The 13,685-nt window shown below is 37.9% G+C and overlaps 1 protein-coding gene across 1 annotated transcript; it reads right to left on the reverse strand.

Annotated features, from left to right (window-relative positions):
• Positions 1-5,039: 5,039 nt before the first annotated feature.
• Positions 5,040-10,193, reverse strand: has2 (hyaluronan synthase 2). The gene is made up of 3 exons (XM_087805691.1): positions 9,325-10,193; positions 6,536-6,637; positions 5,040-5,969 (listed from the first exon to the last, which is right to left on the reverse strand). Exons 1-3 carry the CDS (start codon positions 9,949-9,951, stop codon positions 5,040-5,042), a joined length of 1,659 nt encoding a protein of 552 aa, XP_087661817.1. The 5' UTR covers positions 9,952-10,193.
• Between the last annotated feature and the right edge of the window lie 3,492 nt (positions 10,194-13,685).

Genomic DNA, 13,685 nt, shown 5'->3' on the forward strand with positions numbered 1-13,685 from the left:
CTCCCACAAAGCTGCACGTGTGCCGCCCTCTTCTGCATCTGTTGTTCCACAAACAGAAGGTTCTCTGGAACAAAAGTACGTCAGGGATTCATTTTATGAACCTGGTGTTGAAGGTGTGAAGACAAACACTTCTTTACACTGAGTATAATGTTAATATCCACAGACCGACCTTCAGATAGAACACATAGTTTTACTCATTTTCACCAGTTTACAATTAATTTTTTGAGTAAACTTTAAAAGAGTCACAGACTAATGTTACTTCATCGTTGAAAATTGTTTGATTATAGTTGAAAATGGTTTGATTATAGTTGAAAATGGTTTGATTACATTTGAAATTGTTTGATTATAGTTGAAAATTGTTTGATTGTAGTATAAAATTGTTTTATTATAGTTTAAAATGGTTTGATTACATTTGAAAATGTTTGATTATAGTTTAAAATTGTTTGATTATAATTAAAAATTGTTTTATTATACTTCAAAATTGTTTGATTATAGTTGACAATGGTTTGATTACATTTGAAAATTGTTTGATTATAGTTCAAAAATGTTTGATTATAGTTAAAAATTGTTTGATTACAGTTGGAAATTGTTTGATTTTAGTTAAAAATTGTTTTATTATACTTCAAAATTGTTTGATTATAGTTGAAAATTGTTTAATTATAATTGAAAATGGTTTGTTTATGGTTGAAATTTTTTCTATCAAAGTTGAAAATTGTTTGATTATAATGATAATTGTTTAATAACATTATACGGTATAATATTCACAGACCGACGTTCAGATAAAATTGATAGTTTTACTCATTTTCAAGATTCCAATTCAATTTTTGGATAAACTTAACCCAAAAACAGTCACATACTAATGTTACTTCAGAGAAAATATCATATATTTTAAGACAAAACTTTTCAAACGGTAATATGTTTTTATTTCTGTGTAGCCTGGTTACAAATCACCTACAGAGCAGTACCGGCCCTGAATGCACGTTTTGTAGCAGGGGTCTCAACTGGCTGAGGGGCCACCAGAGAACAATTCTTGTGGAGACTTCCGAACATTTTTGAATTAAAAAAAAAAATGTGTTATGGATTATTGTGTAGTTGCACTGAGAAAACAAAACATATTTGTCAATGTTAACGTTTATTTGTGGTCACATGGTGCACCAGGGTCGGAACTTTTGGTTTGGCACCATTTTTTAGGAGGGGGTGTGAGGTTTTCAGTAAATTACCTTTTCAATATTTCTGTAACATTGCTTTGTGTTCACATGGTTCTCCGGGTCCTTAAGTTTGTATTGGCAACATATCTTTTTTCTTTTTTTTAATTTTTGGCAATTTTTTTCAAACCTTTTTTTTTGCCAGACTTTTTTTGTGTTCACATGATGCGCCAGGGTCGGAACTTTAGTTTTAATCCATTTTTTATTTATTTTTTTGTCGCTGAAATCTGGACGAACGAGAGGTTACGAGAGTCCATTATGATGTAATAATGGCTTCACTGCTCCTCCAGCCAGCTGTTATCACGCCCCGCTTAGATTATACAACGAGTTCCTTTGGAGGTGGAGACTTGTAGGATTGATGACGTGCGGTGATAAACTTCTTCCCTGTCGAAATCTGGGCGAAAGAGAGGTTACAAGAGCGGAGATAAGGATCATTCTTGAAAGTGATACCTGTTGGTGTGATGGTGAGAGAGTGTTGATGCTGAGACGTCTCTAAGAGTCTCAGAGTAGAACCTTTTTAACTAAATCTCAGAAACACAAAACACCTTAATGTATGTTGAAGCTTAACAATGAATGTGTTTCATCTTATCTTCAAAATAAATGACAAAAAAAAATGTTTTCCATTTAAAAACAACAATTTTCTGGACGGTAATGGATGCCCTGGAAAGCTCCTCATGAGACACAAAAAACATTACTTTAAAACGTTTATATTTAAAATGAAATAAACAAGAAACTCGTCAAACTGTTTATTTGGCACACGAAAAAAAAAAGTGCTTATTGATAACACGACCTTTGACCTGTTTTTTTTTTTAAAAATACAAAAAAACACACATTTCATAAACACAGTAAATGAATCAAAATACATGGTTTAAAATCAAGTTTGTTAAAGTTTTCATTTGTTTCTAAAATTATTTCTCGACCTGACAAATATAGTCTCAAAACACGTTTGTTTCGCTCTAATCGTATCAGAACCATTTATTCTCTGTATAATTATAAAATAATATCTTTATTTTGACTTCCATTAGAGCATTTGTGTAGGTGATAGATAATTGCTGCTTTGCTCAGGAGGATACATGAAGGATGTATTAAAATGTGTATTTATTTCTGATTTAAAAAAAAAAGAAAAAATGTGCCTCATATTTACTGAATAAATATTGAACATGGTAAACTCCACTGATCGCAGCGCTAAAAAAAGAGAAAACAAAATAATACAAAATGCCCCAACAAAACTGTTCTGTTTATAAATAAACTGACTTCCCAAAAATCACAAGACCATCGCCCACGAAGTCAATAAGTTATTTTCTAAAAATTGCATTTTTATTGTTGTTATTGCAGACGTCGTACTCGGGATTTCACATTATTTGGTCGGATATAAAAGTAACAACAGTTGAAAGCACAAAACATTTTTTTTTCCTTTTATATATATATATATATATATATAAAACAAATTCAAATAAAGATTCTTTGGTACATAAGAGTAGAAATGTCGATATAAAAGGCGACACAGGGGACGACGGCTACAGCAAAGGGCGGAGAAATCCAGCTTTGACTCGACAAGGAGCTGCATATCAAAGGAGGCCTCAATGTATAACATGGATCATAAATTACTTCCGTCTGTTCCACGACAACTAAGGCACGGAGAACCCATGAGGTATTTCATCTGGATCATGTCAACAAACATTGAGAAACAAAAGTGCATACAAATATATTTCGTGTTGCATTGTGGGAATCTTTTCTCTCCGCCATCGAGGGCTCTTTTTTCACAATCTTATCATCAGGTAGTTTTTTTCCTCCAACTAGATATTTGTATGTTAAACTCTCACTTTTGTTGGCGAAGCAAGCGTGTGAAACAGGGAAACAAATACCCTTGTTTGTCGGTTTGAGAAGTTCACCGCTTCCCTGGTCACTTGATGAAGAAAGACGTTAGCAAGAATAGTGTCCCTCCACGTCAAATACATCCATTGCATATATATATATCACAGTACAGATTGGAATCCAGTAGGATCTGGAATCCAATCTATACTAGTACAGCCTGGAATCCTACTACTGAACTATAATCTGAATATTGGAATTCCAATCTGTCCTAGGAGTATTCCAGATTCGACTAGTAGAGATTGGAATATCAATATTGGAATCTGAATATTGGAATTCCAATCTGTCGTAGGAGGATTCCAGATTCGACTAGTAGAGATTGGAATTCCAATCTGTCCTAGGGGGATTCCAGATTCTACTAGTAGAGATTGGAATTCCAATCTGTACTAGTACAGCCGGGAATCCTACTACTGAACTGGAATCTGAATATTGGAATTCCACTCTGTCCTAGGAGGATTCCAGATTCTACTAGTGAATTCCAATCTCTACTAGGAGAGATTGGAATCTTACTACTGTATTGGTATCTGAATATTGGAATTCCAATCTGTCCTAGGAGGATTCCAGATCCTACTAGTAGGGATTGTAATTCCAATCTCTACAAGTACAGCCTGGATCCTACTACTGTATTGGGATCTGAATATTGGAATTCCAATCTGTACTAATAGGATTCCATATCCTACTGGTAGAGATTGGAATTCCAATCTGTCCTAGGACAAATGTGAATTCTACCAGGACAATATCCAATTCTAATAGGAGAAATTCAGATAATCGATAATCAATCAATCGTAAACCTAACCCTAACCCTAAACCTAACCTTAACCCTAACCCATATTAATATTAAGATCCCAGCACAGTAGCAGGATTACAATCTGTACTGTGAAATATGTCCATATATATAGATGTAAAGATATAGATAGAAGTCTTTGGTTATTTTTTTTCCCAAAAACAACAGCAATGGTACACAGTCTCTGCTCTGGTCACGTCATACCTAGTGGAGATTAAATCTTCCATCAGTTTGAGATTCTTCACTCTGTAAACGTTTAAAAAGAAAATACTGCAATTCAAGGCATACGGGGGTAGAGATCTTTGCCAAGCACTCTTGTGGAGTTTTCACATTCAGAAATGTGCAGAATGACTATAACTAACTAAAAAGTGGTTTTTATCTCATACACCACACGATGACGCTTCGGTGTATGATTGAAAGGGAAAAAAGGCTAGTGATGCAATTTCCCACATGACTTGAACACAACAAAAGAGCAGCTCTCCATGTCGTAGGTTGTTCTGGTGTGTTGTTCTAGCTCTTCCAGGGAAAGTCAAAGAACATGTCAGAACAACCATATTGTCTCTTAGTTCCCGAAACTCTTAACTAGTGATGTCTCCACGAAGCTTCATGAAATAGTGTCATTATCTTGAGAGTCCACTAGATGGCGCCTCTGCACTATTTTCCTTTGTTTGAAGTATTCTAATAAAACATCCTTTTTAAGCTGATGGCGCCACCTATTGACCCTATATGACACCGTTTCAGGAAGCTTCACCAACACATCACTACTCTTCACCTCTATCTACAGTATATGTGCTGGTAGCTGTTATAGCTCCGTCTCATCTGGACCTTTGTCGTGGTTCTATTGACCCACTATATGTTCATACTGGTTGAGTTACACCTGGTTAACCAAGCCAAAGCTCTACAGTTTGGGTGTTGTTGACCGTCAGTAAAGCCCAGTGAACATGACCCATGTTAGAGGTAGCTAATATAATGAGACTAGCACGCGTGTTGCTAACCTTGCTAGCCTTTATTAGCTGATATTCAAGTTCATGGAAGATTTGAATACATGTGTAATCATGATTAGCTAGCATGTTCCCACCCTCTGTCTAGACTTCATCTTGGCAACTCAACCACACTCTTCTCCACAGACACATTGTGAGTGTAAACAACAAAGTGATTGAAACCATCACCGTAAGAAGTCAAACGTCCAGCACCATATCATAGTGAGTCTCCTTTTTTCTCTTCCCGCACTTGTTTATGAGTACTGTGTATAGAGTCAAGAGTATTACCCAGTAACTGGCGTAGACAACAACCCCGACCACCAGGACAATCTTTTCCGAGTCTGGGAAGGGCTTTTTAGTCTGCAGGATCACGGTGTAGATTATCCCGACGAAGAGGATCGTGAACCAGACCGAGATTGGAACCAAACCGATGAAGTTCGTTACTATTGTTTTTCTCCCAGAGGTTCCCCACCCGGACTTGTTGATGGTTGCTATCGCAAACATCTTGGCTGGCAACAAACTGGACATGTACAGTACTGAGTAGAAAGACATGAACACCATGACAATGTTTCCTCTCAGGCAGCTGGCGAACGAGGACTTGATCAGCGCCACCGCCTGCACGATCAGCAGAAACAAAAGAATATTCCACAGTCGTCCTTGGTAGAAGAGTTGGATGGCGGTGGCGATGAGGAAAAAGGGGAAGAAGCCTGTGATCACGGCCTCGTAGGTCATCCATAGATGGTGTTTGTGGAACCACATGGAGTTGTAGAGCCACTCCCTGAAATAGGACTTACTCCACCTGGTCTGCTGGTTCAACCACCTCAGGTAGGTGATGGGTGTCTCTGTGAGGCACTTGGACCGTGCTGTGTATTTAGTTGCGTAACCAAGACTAAGGACTCGGTTAGTCAAGTGGCGGTCGTCGCCGAAACTGCAGTGGGATCCCATGAAGGTTTGGTTGTACCAGTCCTCCAGGAACTCGTGGAGGAGGGAGTTCCGGTACATTCCTAGCGGTCCGCTGATGCACTGGACGCAGCCGAAGTAGGACTGGCACGCCCTCTCGATGTTGAAGGCCATCCAGTACCGTACGCTGCTCAAGAAGGAGATCCAGGACTCGTACTTGTTGAGTATCTGAGAAAACAACAAAGAAAACTGTTTTTTAAAGAAGAAAAGCACCTTCTCTCTTACAAGTCACTCAATTCTATTCATGCTTATATCGTACCGTATTATTTGATATTGATGTTATTTACTAATACTTCATGGTTCATGGATTCAAATTCTATCAATCGTTGTTATTTTCATGAATGCTGATTATCGTACTTCTGTAATAAAACTTGTTAGTTGTGATGTGTGACTTTATTGTATCATCAGTGTGTGTTTGTACAAAACTCTCTTTTCATTGAAATATTGACATTAGAAAATTATCTTAAGCTCCGCCCACTGAAAACACTTTGTTGTTCTTGAGATTAAATCTTGTTGACCATAACCACACCCACCACTGACATAATGGACTCTTGTAACCTCTCGTTTGTCCAGATTTCAGAGCAACTTTATAAAGTAAAGTATAAAGCTTTCTTGATACATTTGCATTGTTAAGCTTAAATTGTCAGTCTTGTTCACCATTATCAAAGTTGCTACAATATTGAGCTAATTGGGTTCATCATAACTAAGAATTACAATTTGATTGACGACAATACCTGAACGTCTCCTCCGACACCCCCGACCATGGGATCCTCTTCTAGGACTTTGACCATCTCCACTGATGAAGCTGGGTCCAGCATGGTGTCTGAATCACACACCTTGACAAGCCAAAGAAAGACTCCGTTAGGTGACGACAAACGATAGGAAACGATTGTGATTATGGCTCAGAACTGAGGTCGCAATACGAAAGATGATCGGTCGTATCACAGCCTTTACTTCAAACACACGATGATGATGCGACACAAACAGATCCGAACGCATGCAGGGAGTCTTCTATTACAACGTGAAGAGAAGCACTTAAGACTTTAATCACCAGCCTCTATCTTTGTGGTCCATTCCCCGTCTGCATTCTCTTCTATAAATGGCAATTTTCCTTCCTCGCAAAATCAGGTGATAAAAGCCACCGTCGACCCAATCGCTATTAACCAAACACATCTGTTAAAAGCAGTCGGAGGACAGTAAAAATGCAGATTCTTTAAAAGGGAATGACAGTTGCTGAGATCTCCTGGAGTGTATCGTTGCCAAAGAGTTTGTCAGCCGATGGTTCAATGTTGAGTGTCACAGAGTGACATAAAGCCCACCTTTTTTAGTGTCATCTTCAGTTTTTAGATCTTTTCTATCCATGAAATTCATTAAAATCGCTGATGTGTGTTTCACTAAGGAGGAAAAGCAGTCATAGGCGAGTCGTCCAGATGTTGCTATATATCTAAGATCATTCGAGGCTGTTAAGACGGAAAGTAGTTTGCAGACAATACCATGAGACGGCTCCACCCTTTAACCAGCTCTCGGTCTCTCAAACACACACTGACAACCAAAAGTTTCTATTCTGCGTGAGCCAGTACCAACACAATCACAAGCTAATTACACAATCTCAGAAAAATGCGGGTTAAACTCCAAACTAAACAGTGTCTTTTACAAGTAAGTAATGTGTTCTGTTTTCCTTCAATATGCCCAAGATCATCACCGGAGCTGTGTTTTTGCCAAACGTTAATGTTCCTTGATAGCACAGAGGGCGGATGGCGACAAAAAAAACCCCAGCACAACTCTACACACATTTGGAAGCAGCAGACAGATAGAGTACTTCCCCACATTGTTAGACCTTGTTCGCCTCCACTTGTCAATTGTGTAGCACTGGGCTGGAGAGAAGTGTTTCTGCTAATATACTTAGACGTCAGCTGCTGCTTTCCTTCTTCACGCTACACTTCACTGCACGATTCACACACCGTCAGTCTTCAGGAAACACAAAGAAGTCTTTTGTGGACACAATATTTCTCCCTCCACTGCCGTCACACTCTTCTTCGTAAATCTTGATCTACCATTTATCATTCTGCTTATCCAGGTGTTCCAGTAACTCATTTGTTTTTGATTCATGTATATTTTGAGGGATAATCACTAGTTGGAGATGGAAAAGAAAATCATAAAGATTTTACAACATCAATTATTAGAGCGTGAGATTGATTATTCTGACATTATCTAAAACTTACTCAGAACCCATTTGACAAGGTACCAAAGAGTGCTAACGTTAGCGACCGACAAGAAGCTGCCTGGGACAGAACAAATGAACAAATGCAAGTGAGAGAATCACTGACTTTACCAGCTGATTCTCTGCGACCTTTAGGATAACAGGCGTTCAATTCACACGCTCAAAGTCTTGAAACTTTCAAATTCAACGATTCAATGAAATTCAATTAAAATATCTGAAAAAAATGATTCCCAGGATATATAAATGTGTGGAACATGATGTTATAATACAAATACAGTCGTTATAACCTGTTACATAACTTCAACTCTTCCATAACAAGAATGTTGATGTTGCACTTCAGGTATACTTTGAGACCTAGACATAGTTTACCCAAAAACTTCACTCATTTTCTACTCACCCTCATGTCGACTAACGATTGGATTATTTTCAGAGTAATCTGTTCCTTTTTAGAGTTATAGACAAATATGTTTGTTCATTTTAGCGACTGGAGCTCAGTTGTCTTCATCTTTATCTTCCTCCAAAAAGACACTTAAAAACCTCCAAGTACCTCCATACTTGGATTGAAGCCTCGTAAAGTCTCAATTGGAAACTTGTTTGTAGCAGATGCTAATAGGCTAACATGCTACACAGACAAGAAAACACTGTGGGTAAATATCGTGTTATGAGTGGGAGTGTTAGCCTTTTAGCTTCTGCTCAAAACAAGCTTTAAATATAGAGTTTTTAAGAGTTGTCTGAACAATTCTTCATGTCAAGGCTTCAATACAGGAGGGACGTCACAACTGAGCTCCACTCTCTACATAAAAATGAACAAACATTTTTGGCTATAACTCTAAAAAGATCAGATTACTCTGAAAATGAGCCCAACTCTTAGTCGACATGACGGTGAGTAGAAAATGAGTGATTTTTTTGAATTATCGCTTTTTTGTGAATAAAACAACTCAAGAGGGTTACAGTTAGTAACCATGGTTCTACAAATGTGTCACTATGGGTTGCATTGCATGAAGTAAAACTGATTTTTAAAAGTGCATTGCAAAAAAAACAGGCCATTTTCCCTACTTAAGAGTAGATTCTTAAATGGAATCAAAAATGAGTTGATTCAGACTCTTATGATTGGAAACCGAATCAATTTAGGGAACTGCCCTTTTAGATATAACATTAAATCAAAGTCATTGGTGATGATTAAATATTGAAATAAAGGAAAATAATTGAAACAAAAGGTTTCAAAAAGGAAACCAGAGAAAAAAACATTGTTTGATGAATAAAAATGTTCAAACGACGATAAAAGACGTTTCCAACTGTCACCTGCACATAGTCGACGGTCCGGCCCAGTGCTTTGAAGGGCGTGTACATGACTTCTCTCTTGCCCCCCCACTTCTGCATGATGCACATGCACTTGTTGTTCAGCACCAGCCGGGACACCTGCTGGACACTCTCGGCGTAGCTCTCGTCCGTCTCGTCGGGTCCTCGGCTGTGAAAGTTGCTCTTCCACACGTATGAGGCGGCCTTGTCTCGTCCCATCACCTCCTTGAAAATGTCCAACATGTACAGGTCGTCGCTGGAGTTCCCGTCGATGACCATGATGATCTTGATCCCGGGATATGTCAGTCTCTTGACGGACACCAGGCACTTCCTCAGGTAGTTGGGGTCTTCTTGATAAGCAGCGATACACAGCGCCAGCGATTTGTTCAATTTGATCGGCGTCTCCAACGAACGCTTCATGTTCCTGTGCTCCAGGAGTGCAAAGAGGCTTTGGATGATGAGATGCACGACCAGGATGGCTCCGTACAGGCCGAAGGACACGTGGTTGCGAGCTGTGGTGAAGAACTGGTAGCCCATGATGTAGGCCGTGGAGATGCCCACCAGCAGGGACACCCCGAACATGGCTGTCCCAAATATCCGCAGGTAGGTGAGGATTTTTTGACAGTCCATCTGTGGGAATGAAGTAGAGACGATTACAAACGCTGGATTATCATAGTGTGTTTTTAGAAAAAAAAAATTAAAATGAGTCCTTTATTTTGAAGAAAGATTTAACACATAAGATCATTGTGTGGGTAGATTTTATCATCTGCAGTAAATGGCCTAAAACTAATTGTATTATTATTTAGTAAGTAAGTAATTATTATTTGTATAAATCTTTCTAGACCAGGGTCACAAAGCGCAAAAAAAAAACAACAATACGCAGTTAAAATATATACTTTAAAAGATCAAGAAAACACAGAGACAAACACAGCAACAACAAGAAAGTTAAGAAAAAGCTCAAATAAAAGTGTCTTAAGATGTTTCTTGAAGGAGTCGGTAGATCATCAAACACAGAGATCGTTCCAAAGCTTAGGAGCAACAGTCTGGAAGGATTTCTCTCCTCTGGTCCGGAAGCATGTTCAGGAACCATCAGTAGATTCTGATCCACAGACCCCAGAGCCCGAGCTGGGGTGTAAGTCTGGATCAGATCACTGATGGAAGGTCTGACCATGAATAGATCTGAGAGTATGAACCAGAATTTTAAAATGATCCTGAAAGAAACTGGCAGCCAGTGAAGAGTTTTAAGGATCAGGGAAATGTGAGTTCTTCTACTAGAGCGGGACAGAATTCTGGCTGCAAGGTTTTGTATGAACTGCAGGCCAGACAGATCCTTCTTGTTTAGACACCAAAATAAAATAAAGTTACAATAGTCTAAACGACACAAATACATGGATAACAAGCTCCAGATCCACTAGATGGCTTCTCTGCACTATTTTTCTTTTTTGAGCAACTGTTCTATTTTTTAAAGTGATGGCGCCCCCTACTGACCTCTGAACAATATGACACTGTTTCATGAAGCTTCATCAACACATCATGACAAAATGGTGCGGGCAGCGGCTCTAAATGTAGGTCAAATTTAAAACTTTAAAATGGGCAGGAGACGACGATCAATCAGAATCAGAACCTCCCAAGTTTCTTCCCTCAGCAGTTTGACAATAAATGAACCGTCCAATTAATTTCACTCACATAAATTGACTTATTTTTAATGTTTGATGTTGAAAAACTGTGTCAAAGCACATTCCTAGTTAGTGGATTTGTCAAGGGAAATAAAAAGATTAATTCTCAATATGAAGGCACAGAATGATAAGGTGTTAATTGTTAGGGTTTAAAAACGTTTAAAAAATAAAAGATTGACAATAACAAAAAAAATCCAAATCTGGGTTCAATTCAATTTTCAAAATAGCAGATCATCTTGTATCTAATAAAATGAAATACAGACTCAATTGTTCTAAAAAACTCAATTCACTGCCTCTTTAACGATAATAACTCCAGTCATAAATACATCACCCTTATTTGTTGAGACGCTGTACGTTTTTGGCACATGCAACCTTTTATGTTTTACAAGAACAACCCTGGGTAGAGAACGCAATAAAGTTTTTCCTTCCATTTTCCTTCCTCTCTCCTCCCGTCCTCACGTCAGACGACTGTCTCACCGACTGAGGTCGGGCACGTATTGAAGCTTATCTTAATAACATAACAACATAATGTTGTTAACCTAATAACATGACATTAACCTGATAACACACTTGTTGTTTCTGCTAGAAAGCTTCCATTGAAGGAGCTTCTGGAACGTGATCTTGGACGACTTACGTCTCGTGGACATATTTGTGAGCTGCAGAGTTGTGTTACTCGCAGTCATTACGCTGCTGCCTCCATCTGTTTGGCAGAGCGAGCCGAGACCCACTCGGCGTGGCTCAGCCCCGGTGTGGACCACCCTGTGATGTCATCTGTCTATGTCTCCGTGGGAAGAGGAAGACAAGAGGCTCTAAGTTTGCTTCACGTGTTGGACTCCCAACGACACTAGGACGGGCCAGTGATTGATGTAGGAATCATTATTCTCTGGAAAAAAAACACGTCGTGTTTTTAACACTGTTAACGTGATTCTTTTCATTTGTCAGACTCTGGTGAGAATGAAGGGAAACAAGTTGAGGTCAATGAGTTTTCTTGGTGGATTAACCAGATAAAAAGTGTATTTTCCATGTATAATGTATATTAAATTAAATATGAATACCTTTTTAAATCAGCCGTTTGTTGAATTACAGTAAGCAAATGTTTGTTTTACTAATTACATTTTTTTTTTCGCACACTGATGACACTTCAACTTCTGAAACTTTTTTGCCGTAAACATATGGTGTCAACAAAAAAGGGCAATGGTTAAAAAACAACCGAAAAAAATGCTTCTTTATCCTTTAAATGTGTGGCTGGGAACTCTAGACTTGAAGGGCTTTTTAGAAAAATTATTTAAATTATAAGCCCTCTACTTTACTGACAAGACGTCTTTTGATAAAATTGAAAGATACTCGTCCTCCAACTTTTAAAGAATCAGTTGATGATCTGATGAAACATCTAAGACGAGAGAACATGAGAAAGTCGACCAGAGGTAATTTATCTAAATGTAACTTCTCTAGTATGTTAGTATATTTTCTCTGTGGGATATTTTATTTTAATTAATTTTATTTCATTTATTTCATTTCATTTCTTTTTTATTTCATATCATTTCATTTCATTTCATTTCATTTCATTTCATTTCATTTCATTTCATTTCATTTCATTTCATTTCACTTCACTTCACTTCACTTCACTTCACTTTACTTTACTTTACTTTACTTCATTTAATTTAATTTCATTGTATTTCATTTCATTGTATTTCATTTCATCAATTCTCTAACAGCAACTAGGTATCAAACAAAGTATTTCTAAAATAGAAATAGAGCCTGCATGAGTCAAGTTTTGACTAAATATGTTCTTTTTTTTCTGTGCTCAGAATCTGAATGATTTTTTTATGAGCAAATAATCTTGCCAATACATCAAAAAATATGTTCTACCGAGTTCACAGTGAATATCAAAACATTTAAAAAAGTTAAACTAATAACAAATAGTCGTACCTGAGAGATAATGGTATTTATGATGATGATGGTGTGTGAACTTTTGGACCTACATGTCACTTTAAAGTTTTCATGTCAATCTGTTGGAAGTAAAGGTTGAATCTGAAAATCAAACTTTGTTTGAAACTTGTTAACTCTCTGTTTTCCAATTGTTTCAACTGCACGAGTAGTGACCAGAGATGTTTGCTGCTCATTATAATGTTTGTGCCAATATTTCCAATACACTCAACAGTTGTGTTGATGTGTTCTGTAAACTTGCAATCATTGTTCTGAAGGACGACAGAGACATCATTGATTTCAAAAAGCTTCAGACAAGCCGGTGGAGAAACGAAGCCACCGTTTACAGATCTGGACTTTTACTGACTCTGTGTCTTTAGGAAAAAAGGGCCTCACGAGACTGAACCAAGTTTAAATCCACACACAAACACACACACTTGGCTAAGACATAATGGCTTGTGTATTTTCTTCATGGCACGTGGCTGAGTTTTCAACGTCAGACTTGATTTACAAGACACACGTGTGCACACGTACGGAGAGACATGGCTACATACATGAGCATATAAAAGAAAAATAATCGTGAGCTATGAGCGTATTTGAACTTTAGCATGTTTCACGTTAGCTTTTGTGAGATGTTTATTGCCAAGTACTGCGTTATAAACACCAGCTAACTCTTAAATAAGTTGTTGAGAAAACTGAAAACGTTCATTAAAGTTGTTGCACACACGGTGTGTGGATCATACATGTCATGCCAAACATGCT

This window comes from Callionymus lyra, chromosome 13, assembly GCF_982586985.1.
Source record: "Callionymus lyra chromosome 13, fCalLyr1.hap1.1, whole genome shotgun sequence".
NCBI lineage: Eukaryota > Metazoa > Chordata > Actinopteri > Syngnathiformes > Callionymidae > Callionymus > Callionymus lyra.